This window comes from Anopheles darlingi, chromosome 2, assembly GCF_943734745.1.
Source record: "Anopheles darlingi chromosome 2, idAnoDarlMG_H_01, whole genome shotgun sequence".
NCBI classification, from domain to species: domain Eukaryota; kingdom Metazoa; phylum Arthropoda; class Insecta; order Diptera; family Culicidae; genus Anopheles; species Anopheles darlingi.
In genome coordinates this window covers 4,930,316-4,954,556 of record NC_064874.1, presented here as the reverse complement: position 1 = coordinate 4,954,556, position 24,241 = coordinate 4,930,316, and the positions used below count along the sequence as shown (strand labels likewise).

At 47.8% G+C, this 24,241-nt stretch overlaps 6 protein-coding genes across 7 annotated transcripts; 3 read left to right on the top strand and 3 right to left on the bottom strand.

The window, feature by feature from the left end:
- Nucleotides 1-282: 282 nt before the first annotated feature.
- On the bottom strand, nucleotides 283-7,841 carry LOC125952125 (Golgi-specific brefeldin A-resistance guanine nucleotide exchange factor 1). Its single transcript, XM_049681409.1, has 7 exons — nucleotides 7,559-7,841; nucleotides 5,129-7,441; nucleotides 4,842-5,050; nucleotides 2,497-4,756; nucleotides 2,149-2,418; nucleotides 1,967-2,081; nucleotides 283-1,647 (listed from the first exon to the last, which is right to left on the bottom strand). Exons 1-7 carry the CDS (start codon nucleotides 7,658-7,660, stop codon nucleotides 587-589), a joined length of 6,330 nt encoding a protein of 2,109 aa, XP_049537366.1. The 5' UTR covers nucleotides 7,661-7,841; the 3' UTR covers nucleotides 283-586.
- A 173-nt stretch (nucleotides 7,842-8,014) lies between these two features.
- On the top strand, nucleotides 8,015-9,957 carry LOC125952145 (uncharacterized). Its single transcript, XM_049681446.1, has 3 exons — nucleotides 8,015-8,159; nucleotides 8,217-8,358; nucleotides 8,424-9,957. The coding sequence occupies exons 1-3, from the start codon at nucleotides 8,094-8,096 to the stop codon at nucleotides 9,866-9,868; spliced, it is 1,653 nt and encodes a 550-aa protein (XP_049537403.1). The 5' UTR covers nucleotides 8,015-8,093; the 3' UTR covers nucleotides 9,869-9,957.
- Nucleotides 9,958-10,005: 48 nt separating this feature from the next.
- LOC125952142 (zinc finger protein 778-like) lies at nucleotides 10,006-12,197 on the bottom strand. Its single transcript, XM_049681443.1, has 2 exons — nucleotides 10,230-12,197; nucleotides 10,006-10,152 (listed from the first exon to the last, which is right to left on the bottom strand). Exon 1 carries the CDS (start codon nucleotides 12,015-12,017, stop codon nucleotides 10,230-10,232), a length of 1,788 nt encoding a protein of 595 aa, XP_049537400.1. The 5' UTR covers nucleotides 12,018-12,197; the 3' UTR covers nucleotides 10,006-10,152.
- Nucleotides 12,198-12,276: 79 nt separating this feature from the next.
- LOC125952127 (phospholipid-transporting ATPase ABCA1) lies at nucleotides 12,277-18,548 on the top strand. The gene is made up of 7 exons (XM_049681414.1): nucleotides 12,277-12,542; nucleotides 12,896-13,016; nucleotides 13,093-15,244; nucleotides 15,306-16,084; nucleotides 16,153-16,482; nucleotides 16,560-17,878; nucleotides 17,951-18,548. Exons 1-7 carry the CDS (start codon nucleotides 12,372-12,374, stop codon nucleotides 18,128-18,130), a joined length of 5,052 nt encoding a protein of 1,683 aa, XP_049537371.1. The 5' UTR covers nucleotides 12,277-12,371; the 3' UTR covers nucleotides 18,131-18,548.
- Nucleotides 18,549-18,798: 250 nt separating this feature from the next.
- On the top strand, nucleotides 18,799-20,451 carry LOC125952155 (pachytene checkpoint protein 2 homolog). The gene is made up of 3 exons (XM_049681459.1): nucleotides 18,799-18,952; nucleotides 19,022-19,698; nucleotides 19,764-20,451. The coding sequence occupies exons 1-3, from the start codon at nucleotides 18,903-18,905 to the stop codon at nucleotides 20,342-20,344; spliced, it is 1,308 nt and encodes a 435-aa protein (XP_049537416.1). The 5' UTR covers nucleotides 18,799-18,902; the 3' UTR covers nucleotides 20,345-20,451.
- LOC125952158 (uncharacterized) lies at nucleotides 20,325-23,844 on the bottom strand. 2 transcript variants are annotated; one of them, XR_007468807.1, is made up of 5 exons: nucleotides 23,378-23,844; nucleotides 23,231-23,317; nucleotides 22,347-23,153; nucleotides 21,007-22,253; nucleotides 20,325-20,923 (listed from the first exon to the last, which is right to left on the bottom strand). XR_007468807.1 is itself a non-coding variant. In XM_049681463.1 (4 exons), exons 1-4 carry the CDS (start codon nucleotides 23,406-23,408, stop codon nucleotides 22,000-22,002), a joined length of 1,179 nt encoding a protein of 392 aa, XP_049537420.1. In that variant the 5' UTR covers nucleotides 23,409-23,844; the 3' UTR covers nucleotides 20,325-21,999. The 2 variants fall into 2 exon arrangements, 1 of the variants encoding a protein (XP_049537420.1); XM_049681463.1 differs by having other exon boundaries at nucleotides 20,325-22,253.
- Nucleotides 23,845-24,241: the final 397 nt, after the last annotated feature.

Here is a 24,241-nt window from a genome sequence, read left to right as displayed (position 1 = left end):
AAAACGAAATCGGAGATAGCGTGCGATTTGGGAGAACAATAAAAAGGATGATCGTGATCATTGTGACATTCGACGTGCCATTTGTCCATCAATTAACACTCTACAACAACGAAGTATCATCTCTTTACGAAAGGAAAAGGCTCCGGCAGGGCGTTGATACCTAACAATTATAGTGGAATTAAAATTGGTCAACAAATGTGAACTGTTGCCTATCCTGTGGGTAAGGTTTAGGCCCGTAAGCCGTGGAATCCGTCGCATCGTGTTTCACTAACAATAAATACATTTCTATTTCACGTTCACCAGCTATCTCGCCCGTCCATAATAGACCACCCCCATGTTGTGTGCTAACCACAAGAAAGAAGTCTCGCAACGTAGCAAGCGCCCTCCAAACCATAACAACTGAGCGAGAGTGAGAGAGTGAAAGAGGATAAAGACTGCTTTGATTAAAATAGTAAAAACATATTCTCTAAAGAATTTGACCCAACAAGTCAAATCCATTCCCATCGCTACAGCATACAAACTCCTAAAAAGGTTATTCTCCGGCGGCCAAGGAATGTCCTTTGAATAGTTTCCAGAGGTTTAGAGTTTACGGCTCTCCGAACAGCATTTCTGAACCGGGCGGGATACGTCCGCCGCTGGCTGGAAAGCTGAAGTATTGAGCCGATTGAAATACGTTGTGTAGCTCGGTCGATTGTCCACCTCTGGAGGTACCGGTCGCCCCGGTTACATCACTCACGCTGGTCGTTAGTGCCATTGATTCCATTGCCGTGGTCACCGATTTCCCTTCATCCTCATTTTCACCTCTTGTTACGCTGGTCATCGTAGAGGCGACGATTGATGAATTGGTTGTCGTTGCTACCCCGCTGCTAGCGCCACCGTTGTCGATTTGGAGTGTCAGATTGTAAGGATCATTGATGTAGTCCGAGTAAATATCCGCACAGGCACCAGCCGAAACCGGAGGGTTCGGTTGTACAAACATCGGAGCGAAACTCTGCGCGATACCGATAGGAACGTGCTGCAGTGAAGGATACTGTGAACCTGCCAGCAGATGGCTCAACGGAACGTTGGGTACTGTGTTCGAATCCCCGCTATCAGTGGTTCCGGATTGTGGTGCTGTGTTAGTATGCGCCGTTACGCTGTTCTGTGCCAGAGCAGGTAATTCTATAATATTTGAAACAACCGGTGCCGTCGATGGTCCAGCAGTAAACGTTGTTCTCGGTGTAGCGGATCCCAGTATCACCTGTGGTGGTGCCGATGGTGGGAGTGTAGTAACCTGAGGTAACATCATCATCGGCAGTCCAGCGAAATCAGCCGTTGCCGTAGCCGAGCTCATGAGCAGATTGTTTGGAGGCGATCTTACGGGCGTACGATGCACTTCAATGGCTGGAGCAATTGGATTGATAGCAGCAGCAACAGCTGGGTAGGTCGGTAGAGGTATTGGAAGTTGCGGTGCCGGCATTTGCAACGGTGCAGGATGTAGCATTATACGAGTGCTCTGTTCGGTCTGGACAGCGGAACTACTGTTCACATTGCCCCCTGCCAGGATGTGCTGCTGTTCGCCAGCCAATGTTGGCGGAAGTGCCGTTGCGGTTGGTACGGCACTGACCTCCTCAGTTCCACTGTTAATACTAACGGTCGACCGGACGGCTGAAACGATTAAACAGAAAAAATAACATTCCATCGTTTTTCTATCGATTATTCTGTGCCCTTGTAACCCTAGTGTTATGTGATCGAGCAGTATCTTCGACGGTATCGCTCAACTTACAAATATGTCGCTATCCTTGAAATAATTTCCATTATTCGTATGTTTGCATGTTTGTGGAAAGCACGAATAGAGTTGGAGGACAAATTGGATAAAGAAGGATGTTACAAATCTTACAACAATACTCGCGGCTCATTCGTTTCGCGGCCAGCAATGGTTCTGCTCTTCAACACTAGGGCTGCCCAACTGGCACTAGGGTCTTACCTTCTTGTTTGAACAGTTCATCCTTTAGATTGGGCAAAAAGCCCGATATCCGCTGCCACGTAACGTCCCACAACTGCGAATGCGTTACACCGTCACTGTTATGGAACACGCAAACCTACAAACCATCAACACGGGGGACATTAGTGGGAATTACAATACAGTCACATTCGTAACTAACTTACGGAATGCATCACCAACAGCATATTCTTGAGACTTTCCAGTACAGCTTCGTACAGCATATCAGAGCCGGCCGTCATGAACCGTTCGAAGTAGTCCAGGATTTCTAACCACAGCTCCTGGAAGTTCGGTAACGCGATCAACGGTGTGAGATGATGCAGGAACACCTTGGACATGATGGTAGCCGTGCGTATGCGCGATTCTTCTAGCAAACCGATCTCTTGCGGACCATTGGCCTTCTCTTGTAGCAACTCTTGTAACAATGGAAACAGAACCTAACGAAGAGGAGATTGTGGAAAGTGTTTCCTTTAAATATGATGCACTATATCGATAGTCGCATGGCACCACTGTACCTGTTTGAAACATCCCGCCCATTCAAGCCCGGTAAGCGTTTGCAGATCTTGCACAAGAAGGGCACGCTGGAGGCATGTTATGGCGCTAGTGCGCACCTGTCGTCGATGATCGGTAGCCAGTCGTGCGATGCCTTGCAACAAAGGACACCAGCCTTGTGACCAGAGTGAGGCACACTGCGGTACCGCACCACCTTCTTCGGCCCACCAGCGGAATATCTGCGCCGTTCTTGTATGCAGCGTGTGCATTAGATCGAGCAGCTGGATCGAGATGGATTGGTAACGCTCCGGAAGCTCGTCCGATTCGCTATCGCTGCTCTCCCCAGCGCCCAAGGAGGACGTCGACGAAGCTCCACTGCTCGACTGCTGTGCTGACCCATTCTTTCGACGACTCTCTTTTCGCTCTGCTCCTCCTGCGATCTTACGTCTACCTTTACCGGCACCGCGAGCGTCCGCATGGTGCTGCGGCTGTTGGGGATGGGATGAACCCATCGATGCTTCGACGAACGTTCGAATGCAGCGGACACAACTCTCGAAGTTGTACGGTGTAATGTGCGCCACATTGCGCACGATGAACGCTAGACTCTCCCAGCATTTGACCAGTGCAAATGCTGAATGCTCCAGCAACTTGCAGCGATACTGAATCGATTGGCATGGTGAGGATGATCTACCATCATTTACACCATTGGTTCCTGTCGTTGCTCCGGAAACCAAATCGATGGTGTCCTTGTTAACCAGAATCCAAGCATCACCAGCCGTTGGGCTTGGCATTGGTGGTGGGGTAGCCGTATTCGATGTTCCCTTCAATGGTATCGTATTGGTGGTGGTGGAGGTGATTGTGGTTGTCATTGAGCTGACTTCCGAATCCGAGATGTAGCCCCGATCGGGTAGCCCGGAATCTTCCTCACTGCTTAGTGTTCCATCTGATTTAGCGCCAGTGACAGTTTGCTGCGAGGCCGCCGATTGTGCCGGATCTACATACTCCGGTGGTACTGCACCCGCTCCCACACACTCCAAAATCGTGAACACAATCACCCAATCTGCCTCGGAGTGAATGTTTTGGGCACTCGTTTTCAAAAGTTCATACATACCGATCGAGATCGGTTTCGAGATGGCCAGTATAACGGCCGGTGGTAGGGCTAACAGCATTCTTAGGCCTTGCAGAATGGTCGAACAGAGCTCCTCATTACGCATCAGATAGATGGCCAGCTTTAGTAGCGCAACCGTCGTGCGTTGCAAGAGATAAGTGTAATCGAAACTCGATCCACCAACGAGCAGAGCGTACAGTTTCTCCTGCACCTTTGGCCACAGTGGCAGTAAGCGATCACGGTTCTGTATCAAAACCTTCACGAGGAGTTCCATTAAAAATACTACCGTACACTCACCATACGCCACCTGTTGCTGGTTGCCACTAGCACCACCAGCAAGCGAGGTACTTGTTGCGGCACTTTTATGTACCTCCGGTGGAACGATCATCGCCAGCAGGCAACTGACTAGTTCTTCCAACGATTCAAACTGCAAAAACTTGGACTCGTTGACGATCTGTTCGATCTGACAGTCCCGGATACACTTGCGCGACACCTTGATCACTTCCTGCTCCTCGTATGTCGGTTGCCGCTGGCCATCGTTAGCCAGGTACGAGTAGAGCGAACTGAACAAGCCCGCTTCCGTCTTCGGTAGTGGATTTTGCTCTCGCAGCAGCGCCACCTTGCCATTCGGTTCACAAAAATCTTCGGCCTCCATCAACGCCTTCGGCAGTAGCTTCAGCCGGAACAGCTGCAACAGCACATCCATCGTGTGGCGCCAGCCCTCGCGCATGCAGTCACCATGCTCGTGTATCAACGCGAACACGGTGCGCATGGCCAACTGTGCCTTCACGTTCTGACCGAACAGCACGCAGCTCGTGATTTCGTTTGCATCGTTCGGTGGCGGTGTCAGCAACGTACTGAACTTACAGAGCGTTAGCACGAGCGCATCCAAGTCACCGTGGAGCTGGAAATGGGAGGCAATTGCTGCCGACTTGATGAATCCACCGATAGCCTTTTGGTAGAGTAGGGCATTGTCAAGCGACTTGTCGAACACGAAGCTAAGTGCGGCCAACGTCGAACCTTGGATGACGCGATACAGTTCGCGATCGTGCTGCGGACCAAATACGTGCCGGAAAACGCCATCCTTCGTTGTACCGCGTCGCAGCAGCACTTTCCAGAGGTAATTTTCGCGCACCAACCCCGTCTGTTCGGCAGGCATTATAATTTCTTCGTTTCTGTTGGCCAATAGAAGAATGACGGTGGAACGGTGAGGAATGACATTGGCAAACCGGAAAGGGGACTCGAAAAGTCTTTACGTACCGTATGGAATGATATATTTTGGTTAGCATCTCCTGATCAAAGTCCGAGTTGCCGTTTAAACCACGTAGATTGCGCTGAAAGTCCTCTACCGTCATCGGTACGTTGAGTCGCTTCGCGTTATGATTGTGCTGATCCATATTCAGCATGATCACTGCGTATGCTAACCGAAAGGCGGCATCCGTGTTTGCAAATGGTTCGTTATTGCATTCCTACGGGAAGAGAAAATATTCTTGAAATGAAAAATTTTGTTTCTCATGTTTTTTTTTGCTTACAGCCGTTACACTTACATGCCAATGATCCGCAAAGTGTTCCATAACAAGGGAAATCAGTGGTGCCTCACCCGGTAACCGGAACGTTTCTAGATACAATCGAAGTGCCTGATCGATCATCAACCCGGTGAAGTCGAACGACTTGACAAACACTTCCAGTATGCGACTTTCCACATTTTTCTTCTTGCTGATGTACTCACCGATCATCTTCTTATCGAGCCCGGAGTTTTCACGCAAGAACTGAGCAACCTCCTGTGGATCGAGGACCGCACTGAGGAGCCCATTTTCCTGCAAAAACTGTATACCCTTTTCCGGACGCTGATTGAAGAGATCGGTGCCCTGCGTAAGCAGACGCTTCTTGCGCTTAATAGCCGCCAGTTCTTCATGCGATGGTGTAATCGTTTCGCTGATAGTGCGATCAAGCTCAGTCGCTCCGGCATCGCCGACGAGCGTCGATCGTTTCGATACCGTATGCAGCCGATCCACTTGACTAGAGTGAAGGAATTTGCTAATACTCTCCACTACTACCACCGGTTCGCCGGTGTCCTCTTCGTTAGCTTCGGCAACGCTGGCCCTAGCTCCTTCTGTCATCGCAGCCAACGAATGATCCAGCACAATCTTGTCAGTGGCATAGGAATTATTGCGCGAATGACGCATATAGATCAGCTTTTGGCCACTCTTCGCCTGTACACAGTTTCGTTCGATCGATTCGACGATTGTCAGCAGCGCGTCCATCGACAGTGTGTGGATGCTGTAGATCGCTTGCGTTGCCGATAGCGTATTTTTCGACAACAGTTTCGTCAGATCCTCGAACAAATTCGTACAGTACAGATCGCAATCGTAGTTGATGTACAGCTCGGCCGCAAAGCCCGGAATACGCCACAGCTGGAGCAAGTTGTCCATTGCCAGCTCACGTGCTTCATATAGAATGCGCGGACTGTCGTTCATAATCATATCCGCAACGCGCGTGAGGTAGTGTTCGAGCTGGAACTTCAGTTGCGCACGAAGTGACTCAAACAGCAGGAAACAGAGCTGCAGATCAGCCGCAAATATCGAGATTCGCTCGGTGGCGAGCAAAGCGAACAGATTGCGACACAGATCGTCCTTCACGATGGCAAGCAGCGACTCATACCGTCCAATGCTGTCCGCACCGACCTCGAACGTAACCGTCAGCAGCGTCAGTCCCATGTGGATCATCACGTCCGTGTTCTGCTTGTCCAGTGGATTGCAGAGAGAAATCAGAAAGCGAAACAGTTCCCGGATGCAAGGTAGCCCATAGGGGAGATGGGCGTAGGTTACGTTGGCCCCGATTCCTGATGCTAGCTCCTCGTCCGGCTGCTGAGGTGTGAAGCGAACGCCAACGGAATTAACAAACGACGTCGAATCACTCGAAGCCGCATCTTCAGCGACCGGCTCTGATTCCGTTTCCGGGGCTGATGCCTCACCAGACGATTGTGCTTCCATGCTGGTGGTGCTGTTTGGCTCCGCACGATCAGGATTCGCTTTAGGTGTCTGCGAAATGGTTCCTTGCATGTCAACAATAACACCGGCCGGTGTGGCCGGTGTTGTCGAGAGGACGGGTGCCTTCAGACGATTCGGTGCAGTAAGCATGACGGGAGTGACTGGCTCTTCCCCGGAACCGGCAGCATCCTCCGGAACCGGACCAGTTACAATCTTTGGCACCGATGGGGGTGGTGCTGGAACGGTGGGAGCTGCTTTCGGTTCTTCCTTCACATTCGTTTTGCTGTACTTTCGCCGCTTTCCCGACTGATCCATCGAGCTCGAGCGCATTTTGAGCGTTTTCAATGTGTTGTAAGTGTCACCCTCGACGAACTGTGGTAAGCGCATGAACAGCAAAAGCACAATGTCCTTCAAGGAGTTCTCCGCCGTTCGACGCACGAGTTCGTTCAACCGTGGTTCGAAGCACAACCGGAAGCAGCTCAAAATGATATCGCACATACTCTCGTCCGAGAGGGCACTACCCTCGGGACTCAGTACCAGGGTTCGCAGTACCTGGATGATCTTCATTAGCACCACACCGTCCGAGGTTTGGTCGGTTCCGACGAACCTTGCGTGCGTTACGGCATCGGCAATGTTTTCCACCGTTGCCGCGAGCGTTGAATGAGTCGGATCGATCAAGCCGTACGAGAGGAACTTGTTAACGGCGGACAGGGCCAGGCTGGTAACGGGTCCCGTCGTTTCCTCCGAGCGTATGACATCGAGAAACGGGGACAGAAAGACGCTCGGTTCCACCAATCTTAGATCCTCCACCTGCAGCAGTACCTCCTTCAGCTCCTGGAAACTCTTCAACAGCACATCCTTATCGTCGTCCTGTACGGGAAGACAGGCACTCGCATTAAATCACATTCCGGCACGAAATTTATGGTTCGCTTGAGGTGCAGTTCCGTTCCAGATGGTAACTGTACCCGATCTAGCCACTACTCTCACCTGATACGTGTTGAAGCTCCAGCGCGATCCACGGCGCATCGCCGTCGTCAGGGTGGACATTTCACCCCGTACGACAAAGATTCCATTCCCGGGCGGAGACATTTTGCCAGCAGAGCCCGGGACGACCGGAAACAGCTCACTCTACGCACGAAAAATTACCAACAAGCGACGGAGAACCACTTTTTTCACCAAACATTACTTCCAACTCACAATCGTGACGTTTACTATTTTTTCCACCCCCTCGTTCCCTGTCCCTGACGTTGGCTCAAAGGGTGATTCCGATATTATTCATTATCTTAAAATGTATGTAAATCTCAAAGAGAGAGGAGAGTATGTAGTGTTCTTTCTATAATTCCTTGATTTGGAGAATTTACATAATTTTTATTTTTTATTTTTGCAAATTCCTGCTCCGAGTTCTGTAGTAATCTTGGGCCGTAGTTTGACAGTTGTGGCGTAAACAGAAAATCGTGAAACACGAGGAGGGTTCGTGAATTTTGTGAAATATTCAACAAATTCCCAAACTAACTCAATAACCATGGGAAAACTGGATGTAACGGTGCTCCGTTACCTCACGAAAGAGGATTTTCGGATACTTACGGCGGTAAGAAGTGGGGCCCTTGGGTGTCTTCCTCTCAACCTCACCGATTTCCTCTTCCAGATCGAAATGGGAATGAAGAATCATGAGCTGGTTCCCGGTGCACTGGTGGCCGCAATCGCTAGTCTTAAGGCTGGCGGAGTGCATAAATTGCTGCGCGAGCTTTGCAAGCATAAGCTGCTGACATACGAGCGAGGAAAACGATGTATGGTCGAACCAGCGGTTGTAGCTCAGCCTCAAGTTAATCGCTCTCCTCTTTCCTCCTCACAGTTGATGGTTACCGCTTGACGAATATGGGCTATGATTACCTCGCATTGAAGTCACTTACCCTACGCGGGTCCATCTGTGGTTTCGGAAATCAAATCGGCGTCGGCAAGGAATCCAACATCTACACGGTGGTTGGCGACGATGAGACTCCGCTCTGTCTTAAACTGCATCGGCTGGGTCGCGTTTGTTTCCGGAATGTAAGAGAGAAGCGTGATTACCACGGGAAGCGGCACCGCATGAGCTGGCTGTACCTGTCGCGCATTTCAGCTACACGTGAGTTTGCGTACATGAAAGCGCTGTACGATCGGGGTTTCCCCGTACCAAAGCCGATCGATTTCAACCGGCACTGTGTGATCATGGAGCTGGTCGATGGCTACCCCATGACGAATGTGTGCGAGGTCGGTAACGTCGAGGCGCTGTACGATGATCTGATGAACCTGATCGTACGGCTGGGCAACTGTGGCGTGATTCATGGAGATTTCAATGAATTCAACATCATGATCACCCAAGAACAGCTACCGATATTGATCGATTTTCCGCAGATGATTTCGACATCGCACCCGAACGCGCAAATGTACTTCGATCGCGATGTGCAGGGTGTGCGTGATCTCTTCCGAAAGAAGTTTGGCTACGAAAGTGAGGATTACCCACGGTTCGATGATCTCGAACGAGATGACGAACTGGATCGTGAAGTGCTCTGCTCAGGGTATGGATTTACGCAAGAAATGGAAGACGATCTGCTGAATGAGTACCATGAGGGTGGTAATAAGAACGAAGAAGGCTCCGATGAAGACGACGAGGAGACACTAGCTGATTCGGACGAAGAGAAGCCTCATGACGATCGCATGGTCGATGACCTAGACGATAAGGAACTGGAGGAATGTCGTAAGAAGCTGGAAGCAGAAATAAAATTCTCCGAAGAAAAGCCAACACAAAAGGTCACCAAGAAAGAGGACGCAAACTCGGCCATTATGAGCTACCTGCAGTCCATGTCAGTACAGGATGAAATGGAAAAACCGGAACCGATCGAAGATGAAGAAACGACCGCAAATGCCACTAATAACGTGCCGGAAGATGGTGCAAACACAGAATTGTATGTAGAACCTACGGTGGAAGAGGATGGAAAACGTGATTCCGTTCGCGATATTGAATCGGATGATCCTGAAAGCGATCCAGAGGATGCGACGGTAGATCGCAATTCGCGGCAGTATCGTATGATGATGGTTCGAAAGATGCTGGATGATGCGCGTAGCGTTCGCTCGTACTCCACCACGGCCAGCACCATCGCTCCATCGCTTGTTACCGGTCGTATAAAGGGTGATTTACAGGAGCGTCAAAAGCGCGACCTGAAGAAGCGGTGCGTACCGAAAGGTGAGGCCAGCGCAGTCCGCCGAATGCGCAAAGATAATAATGCCGTGGTTAAAGAGTACCGAGGATGGGATTTTTAAGGCATAATGTAGTCTAAACCTTCTGTGTACCTATTTGTATGAATATATGAATTATCGAAAACGTCTAAAGACAGTTAAATTCATCTTCATTATTTTATTCTCCTTTTTATAGAAATATTTTTCCTAGTTTTCCTTTCCTATAAAGGCCTCTAGTCTAAATCCACGAATAAATAATATGCTATCAGATCCCATTAATACACATATAATTTTACCATTGTCATAGGTAATCAATCTAACAGTCACAGTTATCTTTAATCATCTTTTTACACCCCTCTAGCAGTTTACTGCAAAAAAGAAAAAAAAACAACCAAGAAAAAAATCCATCTACGGTCAGTCTTATACTTATGGTTTCTCCACAAACCTAACTATCGTTCATGCCAGGTTCGTTCTGGGAATGCACTGTTACTAGATGCAATTGGTACGTTCGATCGGTTCGGAAAGTTTTGGCGCAGCTAACACATCGGAAGCTGCATCGTGGCCGTGATGCTACGGTTGCGTCGAGCCCTTCTATACCGTGCGCCGTAGTGAGATGAGTTGTGAGAAGCCGTTGCCTTTTGAAAACACGAGCACAGTGCGTACAGGGGAAGCGATCGTCAACGTGATGATCGGTAATGTGACTTTGAAACTCGCCCAGATCTAGAAACCTTAGCCGGCAATCGCGAAACGAACACTGGAGCAGTTGGATACGCGTGTCGGCAGGGTGGAAGGTTTCGATGTGCGCAAGAAGGCGCTGTTTCGTCCGACACGTCGTTAAGCAAAGTGGACAACGTCGAGATACTACTGCCTGTACGCGTGCTTCTCGTTCCCCATTCATCAGCCCCGGTACGTCGGAACCTTCTGGTGGATGCCGTTTCTCGTGGAAATTCTTCAAATAGAGTGATGCGAATGGGATCGAGCAATAGCGGCAACGATGCGGTCGTATTCTGGCATGTGTTTCCAGGTGAAATAGCAGATAGATGTTCCGGGGAAAGGATCGCTCGCAAAGCTTACACTGATGCTGTTGCTGGCCATGTTCATGCAGTCGAACGTGCTGCTCATACGGTTCCGCAAGGACATACATCTTTCCACAAATGTCGCACACCAGCAAATGCTGCTCGGCATCATCGGCAACCGCAACGGCATGACGCTGTTGGGCGTAATGGAACTCTGCCGTATGTCGCTCGAATGCCTGACTATCGGAGAACCGCCGCTCGCAGAGATTACATTTGTATGGACGTCCCGGTTGATGATAGGCAAGATGACGATTGAGATTCATGACGGTGCGATAGTGAGTTCCACAAAGGTTGCAATCTTGTGGGACGTCTAAAAAATGTGCTGGAAAGTGATTGACGAGTTCAATGTCGTTCTGGAAGCTCGTTTCGCAAATGAAACAGTGATGCTTCGGTTCCTGAAATGTTTGATCCCTTTCCTGATCTTGGTGCACTCTTGGAGGCTGCGGTTGCAATCCACAAAACGTTTCTGCCGTTACTACGGTTACCACCGGTTTATCATTCAAAGCCGGATGAGATGAGATGATCTCCTGTGTCGGACTTGTGTTTGCCATTTCCTGACCGTCCAATCGAGCAACTTGTGCATTCAGCTCATCCATCAGTGTTCCTGTGACCTGCTGCACGGGAGCAGCCCACTCCGTTTCCTCTACGGACGGACCATTCGGTAATCCATCGATCTCACCCGCAGAGCGTACGTACACTCCGAAATCTTGCATGTAGTAAACGGAATCCTCAAATACTTGGCCCACGCTAGCATTGCTATCTGCATCTGGTTCATCTACGCTAACAATCTCGACACTCTCTTCATCAATACTGTAGTCTTCCTCGATGAGATCCTCCAACTGCAAATCTACTGGACTACACACCGCATGTTCTAGCGACGCCTGGAGCAGTTGCAGAAACACACGGTTGCACTCATGATACTTCAGGTACAGTTCGTACATCGAGACCAACGATACGATGCAGGGTGAGCAGACGTTCTCGTAAGCCGATCCATCCTTTACGATCTCGATTCCCAAACAATCCTGTGCCATCTGTGCCACGACAAACCCATTTGCAACGCTAAAAATCGACACGGTCGATGTTTCGGGACCGGACTGCAGACACAATCGACACATAGCCGGATGTAGTTCGGCTCCGTCCACAGTTACTACCGCCATAGCAAATTTTCGCGTTGGAAAACCGTGCCTGAACAAAGCACCAATCCACTTCCTTCGTCCATTTAATCCTGGAGAAACTTGTTTACTGGAGTTCAACCAATCCTTGCAATTCAGCAGAATGTTCAGCAATTCAGCAGAAATTTCAAATTCTGACAACCGAATCGTAAACAAACACGTGCTTGTTTTTCTATTGCTTGCCGAAATTTTCTTGCGTTTTACAGAACAAACGAAAAACAAGACCGAGAAATTGGTTCTGTGGGTAATAAAGGAGAAAGCCTCGTCAGCGTGCTGTTTATCATCACTAGGAAACTATGAGGGCGTAAACTATTGAAACTTCTGTGATCCCTAAAGAAAATGGCTCGATTTCTGTACTTGTTTGTGGGTAAAACGTTGAAACAAAAACTTCGTCATTCCGTGCGCAACCTAGTGAACACGCTCTTTCCGGTAGCGTTCCTCCTGGCCGTGGTCCTACTAGGAAAGCGGTTGACCTCAGTGGACGAAAGCAGGGAAATCAATCTAAATCAGGTAATATGCAGACGTTTCCTCATTAACGCGGTGTTTCTCCTCTTTCGTCCGTTACGCGGCTTGTCATTCATGTGACCTGCGGCCGGCATATGTTAAATTAATATTTACTGAGGCCAAATCGATTACCAACCCCCGTTCCCAATGCTCCGTTATTTTTTTTTCGTACCTTAGCATAACGACAGATGAATCATTCGATTAATATGAACACTATAACAAAAGACAGCAGGAATTCTTAATCAATGTTAAAGAGATTAGTGATGCGCTTATCATCCGATAAGAAGCATGATACCTACAACCATAGCCGGATGCTTGTTACCTTTTTCAAAAGTGTCCTTTCTTTTCTATTCATACAGGGCGAACTGGTGGACTATTTTCCAGGAGAACCTTTAAATAAAATTTACTACACACCAAACACAACATTAATCGAGGAACTCATCGAAGAAGTGCGTCGCACGCTGTCTGTTATCGACGAACGTAAGCGTCTCAAAGTGCCATCGTAGTCATTATCGGCATTCTAATCGTAACGTTCTACGTTCCTTTCTTTCTCCAGGAGTTGAATCATTCAGCAGCGATAGCGATCTAGAACGCGCCCTACTGAACAATGAGAACCTCTGCTTCGGTATCAGCTTTCACAATGCGTCCCTGGAAGGTCGCTTGCGGTACACGATTCGTACGAAAAATAACAATTTTCGCACTGATGTCATCTATTCGCGGGATGTTTTCGGTAGTTACTCGAAGCGAGACAACGAATACATCGAAAGCGGCTTTCTGGCGCTTCAAAATGCAATCGATCGTGCATTCATAGCACGCGTCACGTTAACCGGAAATGCTGAACGTGACAAGGTATCGTTACAGTACGGTCACGTTCCTCTGCTGACGGGCCAGGGGCCACAGGAAGCGTCACGGGTAACAGTAGGACTTGGATTGCTGTCGGTGTGCTTCACTGTTTGCAGCACCTATCTTCTCTTGCTACCGCTTGTTGAAGAGCGGGCATGTGGAATGAACGAGCATCTGAAGCTGGCATGCCTGGAGAGCTATTGGAATGAGCTGGCCATCTTTTTAGTGAATTTCCTACACTTTTTTGCCATCATGGCCATATGCATTGCGATAGGCGCTTTCGGTGGCATCTGGGATACCAATCCGGCTCAGATAATCTACTTGATTATCTTGACGATCGTGTTTCTGATTAATCTCATAACGTTTACCTTCCTGATGAGCGCCACTCTAGAATCGGCCACTATCGCATCCGCAATATCGCCAGTCTGCTACTTTGCCCCCGTTCTGCTCAGCTTAATTCGTGCCGAGCTGGCACCATTTTTCGTTATCTTTCCCGTAAACGGACTGCTGTACGGGGCCTCCATTTTTCACAACTTTAAATCATCCGGCCACAGGTTTGAGGCTGGTGACCTGTTCACAAGTGGTTACCCGGGCATGGAGGTACTCAGTTTCTTCAATCTGCTGAACTGCATGATAATAGGTTGCATTCTGTGGTGTTTTTTGTGGTTCTACGTAACGAACGTCTTCCCCGGTCGTTACGGTACACCAAAATCGAAATCTTTTTTCCTTTCCCGAAAGTACTGGAGCCGATTACGGGCTACGGTTTGTGGTGCGAATTCCAACAGGGTCAGCATTACTAGCTGGCAAAACCCGACGGACGCAAGAACGGGAGAGGGTGCATTGGAAGAGATAAGCTTGCGTCAGCAAGCGGGTGCACCTACTGCTACGGGTCTGGGTCCGACGGAGGAGCGAGCTGGTGCACACCTGGAAAAGCTGGTCAGCATATCAAACCTCAACAAAGTCTACAAAAGTCGTTCATCCGGTGCGGGCGCTAAGGTGGCGGTGAAAGATTTTTCGTTGTCTATTTATGGCCACAGCATAACGGTACTGTTGGGACACAACGGAGCGGGCAAAACGACGGCCATGAACATCATCACCGGTATGGTGGCCCGAACGTCAGGCACGATTATCGTGGACGGTGAATATGATTCCGATCGCTACCGGCAGCAGATAGGATTCTGCCCGCAGCACAACGTGTCCTTTCCGTATCTGAACTGTCGTGAGCATTTAGAATTCTTCGGTCGTTTGCGAGGAATGGAAGTGACCGAGGCTCGACAGGAAGCGGAACGCATACTGGAAAAGGTTAATTTGCTAGAAAAAGCAGATTGCAAGGTACCTGCCCTTTCTGGTGGCATGAAACGTCGCCTCAATCTGGCTAATGCCATCATTGGCCGAACTAAGCTACTCATACTGGATGAGCCAACCTCCGGGTTAGATCCGGAGTCAAGGCGCGACATCTGGGATGTGTTGCTACGGTTACGACAGGACCACACCATTCTGCTTACGACACACTTCATGGAGGAGGCTGACATGCTGGGCGATTGGATTGCAATCATGGAGTACGGTGAGCTGGTGGCGTTCGGTTCACCAATGTTTCTCAAACAGCAGTACGGTAAGGGTTACACATTGAAGCTTTTGAAGCGCGCTACCGGTCTGGATTGGCAAGCAACGCTCGCATTGATACGACAATACGTCCCGGATGCAATCGAGCGCAGTGCGGTACAGCAAGTCTGTGCCGTAACCCTGCCGTACGGGGCCATCGATAAGTATGCCGATTTGCTGCAGGAGCTGGAATTGCAAAAGGAACGATTAGGCATTGAAGCGATCAGTATTAATAATGCCACCTTGGAGGAGGTTTTCTTGAAGTATGTCCTAATTGTGAGGGAGTCCTGTTTGTATATTGACTTTTCTTCGCTTTCCTTTCAGTTCGAGCAATCAAAATAAGGCATTTCAACATCACCCGGAAAGTTTTGATTATGTCGATGGCGATGCTTCCGGCAGCACGCATAGCTCCAACAATGCCGATCCGATGGCGAATAGCACAAGCAAGCGAAGCGAAATGACTATTAGATGGAACGTGTTTTGGGACTGCTTCCTTGCGATTTGGGTGAAGAAATTGATTCACATAAAGCGCAATGTGCATGTTTACGGTTGTCTCATAGCATTACCGTTGATTGTAACGTTCTGTTGTTTTGCGCTCGGTTCAGCCAATGAAGATACTGCAAGCACACTTCCTGCGGTTGATTTACACGCAGGACCAATACAAAATGCGCTTGGATTCATTGTCATTAACCGGGGAGCTGGAAATGAGATAGCAGCAAACCAGCAATCACAGCTGAACAAGGATGTAATTGAATCGAATGTGAACGGAATGCTAGCCGGCGGAATCGAGCTAATCGTTTTGGAGAACGTTTCACTAATCGAGCGGCTTCGAGAGGAAAGCGATCGGGATTATACAGCGTACCGTGACCGCGTGGTGGTTGGTATCGAGTTTAATCTTACGGATACCACGGATATAACGGTGCTGCACAACAATAATCTTGTGCACAGCTCGGGCATCGCGCAATCGCTTGCGACTTCGTTGCTTCTGCGGTACTACTATGGACTGGCTGATGCTTCAGTCGAAGTACAGAACATCCCGGCTACACGCAAACAGTTGATCGATCTTCGAACGCCCCTCTTCTTCACGGAATTCATATCGATCGGTAGGAGGATAAAGATGCACGATGAGCCGAGGCACTGAATACTAATCTAGATTTGAACCTTGTTGCAGCCTTCATGTTTTATATGTTGCAATTCCTGCAAGTTCCACTGCTGGAGCGATTGAGCGGATTCCGGCAATTGCAAAACATCAAACGGCATTACTGGATCGCCACGTTAGCGTTTGACTTCACGCTGCACATCGTAGTGTGTCTGATGGTAGTGATTCTAGCTGTTCTACTGGATAAGGAGCGTGTGTTTTCGGCTGAGTCCTATCGGCTCATCTTTTCGGTGCTTCTACTGTATGGTCTGTTCGCCCTAGTGGTTGTATACATCGTGAGCCAGACCGTCGAGAGTGCAAACACCGCCATGACTGTCATGAGCTACTTAATGATCATAGCCGGTAAGTTCGCAGTGTGGTTTCCACGGTACTATTCCCATTCACACATGACTACATCCCTATCCTTCCTCGTGTCGCAGTTGGCGGAGTGTTTCTACTATCCGATGGCTACGACAATATAAAGCAAAACAACATTCCGATCTATGCTCTGCATGTGGTGCCAGAATTTGGATTGAAACACTCGATGCGGGTTATATACGAGAATCAAAAATTAACCGCCTATGAAAGCGTATCCAACAAACGAACCGATGAGCAGAACCACAAAGAAGCTATTTATCCGATCGCATTTTACATTGTCAGTCCGATTGTTGCAATCGTACTGGCAATCGTGTTGGATGTGATCGTAGAAAACAAGATCAATCGTGAACGATTAAATGACAACATTGTTAAAATAGGTACGCTCAAAAGACGTATCACATTCCGCAAGCCTGCAGCAGGTGTGAGTAGTGATAGCCCATCAGTCATGGAGGCCGGTAATGGAGGGCTTGGGAGAGATGTAACCGACAGCTCACCGACGGTTTACGATGATGTTGATCAGGAAGCGGACACAGTGAATCAGTTGTATGTGCAGGACGGTAGCAGCGATAAGGAAGACCAGTATGCGCTGGTGGTGAAAAATGTGAGAAAAAATTACGGAATGCATGGTGCCGTGAACGGTATTAGCTTTGCCGTGAAAAAGGGAGAGTGTTTTGGATTGCTTGGCATGAACGGGGCCGGTAAGACGACCATGTTTCAAATGGTTTCCGGAAATTTGCCACTCTCGCAGGGCGAAATCTATATGCAGGGCAAGAAGCTGGATCTCAACAACGAGGAAACATATCGCGAAAAGTATGGCTACTGTCCGCAGCTGGACGCGTTACTCGATTTCATGACCGTGTATCAGGTTATCGATTACTTTGCGCGCCTGAAAAGCATTCCAAACCGTGAGGAAGTGATTCGTCGCTGGCTGACGGAACTAGACATCCTAGCGTACACAGACCATGAACTGCGCGAATGTTCAGGGGGCACGAAGCGAAAAGTCAATACCATACTGGCTCTTATCGGTAACCCCTCGGTGGTACTGCTGGATGAACCTACCACCGGTGTCGATCCCAAGTCACGCCACTTTCTGTGGAACTCCATCAAAACGATACAGCGACATAATCAAACAGTTTTGCTCACGTCACACAGCATGGACGAGTGTGAGGAGTTATGCGATCGATTGTCGATCATGGTTCGAGGGAGGCTCCGGTGTATCGGATTCATACCGCAGCTTAAGCAACGACACGGTCAGGGTTTCAATTTGCTTTTTAAACTACAAGACACTTTTGCTGCGGCAGACAACAGCCGCGAGGAGTGTGTTCAACTCATAGCACTCATCAAGGATCGCTTCAATGCTACGCTACAAGAGGAACATAAGGTACGAAGTTGGGAAGATGATTTATGTAATGAGTCAGAGAATTTACCTTTTTCCTTTTTTTCTACTGTACAGGGTATGCTAAAGTTCCTCGTCAATCCAACGCTTAAACTATCGGAGCTGTTTGCTCAGGCAGAAGCCTTAAAGAACGAGCGCAGCAACCAGATTGCCAGCTATTCTATCAACGAATCCTCACTCGAAGATATTTTCCTTCGTTTCCAAAAGAAACATCGTAGGTTAGAGTCCGCTTTCTAATAATTATAGGATATGAACGTGAAACAACGATGCCTACGTAATCAACCTTAGCATAGATACAAAGAAATTGTGGAACCAAAGATGCTATATGATAAGGCAAAACATCATTTTCTCTTATTGTTTTGATACTTGTGGTTTGAAACATGGTTTGAAAGGATTTAATTGCAGAATGTAATTTAATTCACGTATTGTAGCAGCACTTATGGGATGTGACGGAGTCGGTATCACTTTATATAAAAAGCCTTATCGATAAAACGGCATCTCTGATGAATCATTCCAGACCCATCAGGAGGAATACTCACCCTTTCATCTGTAAAATTTTCATTAACAAGTATTTATAATATCCTCAGTCACAAAAGTAAGAGGATGATTTTGTGTTGTGTGTGCTTTTGCACTGAATAAAATTTTTCATCAAAGAATCTCACAAATCTGTGTTTTCCGGTTTTGTTACTCTCCAGAATTCACCGGGTTTCTCGCTGAAAAGATCGCGTCCTTCGATTTTTGCTTAAGCTGTGGTCGTGGTAGAATATCTAAGTATCCTTAATGATTACACTGGGATTTAATAAACTTATTACAACACATTTTCGTTTTAATTTGTACCTTTTTGCGTGCCGCGGTTTCAAAACACAAAATCAACAGATGATTCAGCAGCATTCAGCAAACGTGGATTTGACAGTTGCCGAACTGCTGAACAATTTAAGAAAACCGCCATTAAAAACCGTCGGTGCAGAAAAAATCGTCGTGCCGGGAAATAAAACCAATTCCGCCCGAAATGTGTGATACTATCCAGCCAATATTGATCGAGGTGGCCTGTAGCCGAGGGTAACGATCCAGAGAACTTGCCGATCGGATGTAAATAAAGTGTTTAATTGTGTTTGTTGGCCATTGCAGATTTAACAAAACCCAACAGCGCGCCGAAGTCTTCACGCACGTTCACGAATTCCTCGTGGAACAGGAGGAGATCGCAATCGGGACAGCGATCAATATTCCGGTGAAATGTGTGCAGCAAGTGCTGGTGTGCACCAATGTGGACAAGTTTATGCAACGATCGGCTCTGCAGTTCCACTTCTATGTGCTGCATGAGGGGGAAGCGGAAGAAGAAACGATCGAACACGGTGGCCAAACGACGGCGATCGCACAACATCTGGTGTTGCCATCGCGGGAACTGCACGGGCTCTGGGAAAGCCTTATCTATGAAGAGGACATCAAGCAGGGCATGCTTTCGTTTGCGGAAACGTCGATGCTGTTCTCGCGTAGAGGCGTCAACAATAAGCTGATTGCTTGCAATCGGATGGCCCTGTTCCATGGACCGCCCGGTACGGGAAAGACGAGTTTTTGCCGAGCGATTGCCCAAAAACTGGCCATCCGATTGAACGAAACGTACAAACACGCGCATCTACTGGAAATCAACAGCCACAGTTTGTTTTCCCGCTGGTTCTCAGAAAGTGGCAAATTGGTACAGAAAGCATTCTCGCAGGTGATCGATCTGCTACAGGATCCTAATGCGTTGGTGTGCCTTTTGATCGATGAGGTCGAGTCGCTCGCATTTGAACGGAGTAAAATATCCAGTAAGTCGCAGGCACATACACGTATACCGGAATAAATGATCTAACAACAGGTTTTATCCTTTCAGACAACGAACCAACCGATAGCATACGTGTGGTGAATGCTGTCCTGACGCAGCTCGATCGCATTCGACGCTTTCCGAATGCTTTTGTGCTGGCCACATCTAACATGATGAACATCATCGACACTGCCTTTCTGGACCGCGCAGACTTTGTCCAGTACATCGGATACCCGACGGAACCCGCCATCTACGAGATCTATCGAATGGCGTTGCAGGAGCTCATCGATGTGAAGATTATTCAGGAGGAAGAGGAGGAGGAGGATCCAGCAAAACGACAGATAATTCCATCATACACTGAGGCAACTCAGCCAGGTCGTTGTCCTTGCACGGTCGCAGAGTTTTTGTTGCAACTCGTGCGAGTATCAGAAGGTTTGAGCGGCCGTGCTTTGCGCAAAATTCCTTTTCTTGCGCATGCCCTCTTCGTGAAGAGAAAAACAGAAACTCTACTGAACTATATGATCACCATGCGGCAAACGGTACGTAAGTATCGTTCAGAACAAACCATGCTCGGTCGGGAAACGGCCGGGTCAATTTCGCTACAACAGAAAACTCTAAATGGCCATACAAGCTCTCCGAATAACCTGTAAGCACCCTTCGAAAACGATTAGCGTTCATCTGCACCCTCTAAACTATCTCTTTGTCTGTGACTTTAATCGAACTTATTGTTACTAATTTTTAACCAAATTCAAACAGATTTACTCCAAAAATTCACAATCGGCATAACGACGGCTGATAGCACACGTTATGCCTCCGAGTAATGAAGTCCATTGGGCGATCCTGAACACGAATGCGAGCACTTTCCACCCGCTTTTGTTGATTGTTTTAATACCCTTACTAACCGTGACCGTGTACCACAGATCAATGCAAAACATGGTAAGACCCATGGGCAGTAGATGCAGCAGTTCAGCTTCCTCTGAGAACTATTGTGAACTATTGTAAAAAGTGGTAAACAAACTTGTATATGTAATGTGCACTTTTACCTTTGCTGTGTGTATTACTATGTAGAGCATGTCCACCAGGGCAAAGGATTGCCATGCAATCTGTGGGTATGGCCAACTGCTCCATCGAGGCACTTCGTAACGATGTTTCGTCTCGCGCTCGCTTCGGTTCGTTGTTGGATGGCAGGGTTTAAAAATCAAATACACATAAGAGATGGTACTGACTGCCTAGAATTGAGTTGTGAAAAAGCCATTAAAGTATATTATTGGAATAAATACGGAATCCTATCGGCCAATGCAGTGTCTTTTACCAGTAACATCAATGCAGAGTAGAAGATTCGCACTTCTTGATTCCGAACGGGGCTCCACCGCGAACATAGACCAGTACAGGGTGAACTACTTGCCAGGGGAAGAAAATCTAGGACTCGCGAGAAGAATGAAGCAGGACGTATACAATATCGCACATCGAAGCTGAGCTTCATTGTACTAATTTCGATCGCAACTGGAGATATCAAATTCCGTTTTCCACACTTTGCTGTCACTGGTCACTAGACCAACGAGAATTATTACGATGTGACCCACACTACTATTATCATCATTCGGATGACTAGATCGATCGCCGTTAATTCAGGGATGCGTTTTACTTTAAATTGTGGTTTCTTTCTCCAGTTCATTCATTTTACATCATCACACTGTGCTGTACTAAATTTCGAAGCTAAATCAGCTCCACGTTTCATACTCATGGCTTTTCATTTTCTTTTCTATCTTGCCTTTTTTCTCTTCTGTTTAACTTACAAAAACATTTCAAAACATCAAAGGAAAATTTTGTCAATCTGCTTCCCTCCCAATCTATCATACGTTAAGCTCCATTTTGTCGAAAAACACCGCCATAGAGCATCTAACACAAAATTAAAAGAGAAACAGAACACTTACATACTAACTCGCTTTAGTTTAAAAATAAAAATCCGCCCCATCTAGACGATTTCCTAACATGCACTCGTCGATTTTCGAGCAAGCTTTGAATAAGAAGAAGTATGAGTAATTAATTTCAATCAAATGAACAATAAGATGAAATATTGGAGCAAAAAAAGAGAGAATGAATTGCCAGAGTGCAGACGTATACTAGAAGAATCGTAACTATCAATAATTGCGGACAAGTAAAAACATTGTGTTTGCCGCGTGAACGAAACCCAGCGCAAACCCAGGGTTGGCACTTAACAATTATGATGTCCAAGGAAGCGGATGCTGCTCACGTGTATCTAACAAAGATGGGCGGCGGGGTTGAAACATATGCCAACAGCACATTAGTCGAGAGATTCCATCTTAACAAAGTCGGCGCAGATTGGACCAGCGTTGTTGTTTGTACCGAGCGGCGAGTGCATTATCGAGGTCGTCTGCTGTTGAATGATCTGCTGTGCCGTTTGTTGTGCTGCTTGCGCCTGATTTTGTTGGTTTTTTTTCGTTTTAACCTTTGCATGACGCTTGTGCGATCGTTCAATGGCATCTTTCATTTCGGTCACATATTCGTCGTACTTCATTTTGTCCTTAAACCAAGCGACTGTCAATAGAAGGAGAAATGCGAAGCGTTAATTCGGAGAAGACTCTCAAAACCGTCGGTCTTTCCAGAAATGTCCCCCTATGCTATGCTCACCGTACAGCGAATCGCTGAATAGCACGACCGAAGAAAGCTTAAATTTCTTGCCGCTGTCCCAGGTCACGGAATCCAGTACCTCGTCGCTCACGATCGAGGTTAGTGCGTTCATGACAAGATTTTGGTCACAGTCCAGTCTTATTTTGGTTAGATGCTCGAAAAGCTTGTTGTACAGCGTCTCATCTCCGCAGATGCTTTTGTTCAGCTCGATCAGCTCCTTCAGCGAACGAAGGGGGAACTTGAAGCATGACTCTATTTCTACCAGCGGCGGTGGTTGCGATTGTGACTGAGCTGCGCTCGGTTCAATGTTGGTCGCCTGCGTCACACTGGGACCACCGATTGCCGCCTGCTGAGCGCCATTGGCACCTTCCTGCTTAAGAGCCGTCAGTCTGCTTAGGCTTTGCTCAGCCACCACCTTCAGCAGCTCTTCGATGTTGGTCAGCTTTTTCAGAATTAACTTTATGTCTTCCGACTGGGAGCCGCCGGCTGGACTGCTGTTTGTGCTGCTACTGCATCCTGTGACGCTGCTGTTCGGTGGGAGTGCCATTTGTCCCGAGGCTTGTTGGCCGATCGAGATGATTTGATGCTGCTGTTGTACTTGCACCTGCACCGAGGTGTTGTTACCGATGCCAACAGTCTGCATCGTCCCACTGCTTCCTGTTGGGCCTGATGCACTGTTGCTGTTGCTGCTGTTCGAGGTGACGCCGAGCAGTGTTGAAGAGGACGACGGTTCTTGCTGACGCACCCGTCGTAGCTCCTCCGAGTCCATACTATGGTCATCGTCGTAATCATGGTCGCCAGATGTCGCTAAAAGAGACAAAAACAGTCGATGTAGAACAGTCGGTTGCGGAAACATCCGCTCGATGCGACTCGATAGAACTTACAAGGTTTTTCGTCATGTTTGTCCTTGTCCCGAAACTTCTTGATGATGATGTGTATGTCGTCGGAGATCGGAATTCGTTTCTTTTTTGCTGTAAATCCCAAGCGAGCGCGGTTAGATATGTCTAAAAAGTGCTACCAGATAAACTTACAAGTTGTGGCATAGTTGTGGCAGTTGTCCATCGTAGTCAAAGGTTACCGAAGCTCCGCGTTGGTACAGGAAAGAACACCGCTAACCGCGTTGCTACGGGGTCACCGAGATGCCCGCCCAAATGATTCTCCGATAAGCGCCTTCCTGCATACGCAGTCGTCGCTTACTCCCGCGTCCCTGTGATAGCGTGGTTTCGGTAACAAAACGGCAGTAGGCACCAAAAAAGCGTAAGCAAAGCGGATTTACGCGCGGGCTGCTAGACCAGGCACATCGCAAATCTCCCACACGCAGAGATCTTTCCCTAAACACACTGAACAACCAATTTTTGCCTTCGCGGACGGAGCTAAGTGTATCCAATACCCAGGTGAAATCATGCCTCGGGAGACCGACGATCAGAGTGCAGTTTGTGATAATCGCGTACGGAATTGTTTAAAAAAGTTAAAAATTCCCACTTTTACAGCATTTCCAACCTCGATCAAAACAACGAAGAAGACAAACAAAAACCACGGGAAAAGAAGAAGACATCTACCCATGCAGCAAAAATTGAAGCCAGCTTCAGCGCTCTCCCAACCTTTCCGTTTTTCCGATATTTTCCGATATTTTTGTGAGATGCCGCATCTTTAACAGGTAAATTATTGCTCTCTACCTTTTCGTTGTGCCTTTGAGTGCTTTAGGCATTGCTTCTCCTGGTTATTTGAAATCTTTTTCGTTGAAGTCATGTGCTCGCAAGTTTAGCACGAGATAGTTTGAATTGGTTATCAAGTTTTCCACCCGATAACGCAATGGTTGAATGGCCAACCAAATGAAAAGGATTACTTACTATTAATAGGTTGCACAAATTTTCGTCCTTCGATTTCCTTGACGA

Bases quoted from the DNA above. Each gene is read 5' to 3' on its own strand.
- LOC125952155 (XM_049681459.1), top strand. From the start codon at position 18,903: ATGTGTGATACTATCCAGCCAATATTGATCGAGGTGGCCTGTAGCCGA. The intron at 18,953-19,021 runs GTAACGATCCAG...TGGCCATTGCAG, and splicing joins GAGGTGGCCTGTAGCCGAGG to ATTTAACAAAACCCAACAGC. The intron at 19,699-19,763 runs GTAAGTCGCAGG...TTATCCTTTCAG, and splicing joins TGAACGGAGTAAAATATCCA to ACAACGAACCAACCGATAGC.
- LOC125952125 (XM_049681409.1), bottom strand. From the start codon at position 7,660: ATGTCTCCGCCCGGGAATGGAATCTTTGTCGTACGGGGTGAAATGTCC. The intron at 4,757-4,841 runs GTACGTAAAGAC...ATTGGCCAACAG, and splicing joins AAAATATATCATTCCATACG to AAACGAAGAAATTATAATGC. The intron at 2,082-2,148 runs GTAAGTTAGTTA...GATGGTTTGTAG, and splicing joins TGCTGTTGGTGATGCATTCC to GTTTGCGTGTTCCATAACAG.
- LOC125952145 (XM_049681446.1), top strand. From the start codon at position 8,094: ATGGGAAAACTGGATGTAACGGTGCTCCGTTACCTCACGAAAGAGGAT. The intron at 8,160-8,216 runs GTAAGAAGTGGG...TTCCTCTTCCAG, and splicing joins ATTTTCGGATACTTACGGCG to ATCGAAATGGGAATGAAGAA. The intron at 8,359-8,423 runs GTATGGTCGAAC...TCCTCCTCACAG, and splicing joins ATACGAGCGAGGAAAACGAT to TTGATGGTTACCGCTTGACG.
- LOC125952127 (XM_049681414.1), top strand. From the start codon at position 12,372: ATGGCTCGATTTCTGTACTTGTTTGTGGGTAAAACGTTGAAACAAAAA. The intron at 15,245-15,305 runs GTATGTCCTAAT...CTTTCCTTTCAG, and splicing joins TTGGAGGAGGTTTTCTTGAA to TTCGAGCAATCAAAATAAGG. The intron at 16,085-16,152 runs GTAGGAGGATAA...ACCTTGTTGCAG, and splicing joins CACGGAATTCATATCGATCG to CCTTCATGTTTTATATGTTG.
- LOC125952142 (XM_049681443.1), bottom strand. From the start codon at position 12,017: ATGGCGGTAGTAACTGTGGACGGAGCCGAACTACATCCGGCTATGTGT.
- LOC125952158 (XM_049681463.1), bottom strand. From the start codon at position 23,408: ATGGACAACTGCCACAACTATGCCACAACTT. The intron at 23,318-23,377 runs GTAAGTTTATCT...TGGGATTTACAG, and splicing joins CCACAACTATGCCACAACTT to CAAAAAAGAAACGAATTCCG. The intron at 22,254-22,346 runs GTGAGCATAGCA...TTCTATTGACAG, and splicing joins ATTCAGCGATTCGCTGTACG to TCGCTTGGTTTAAGGACAAA.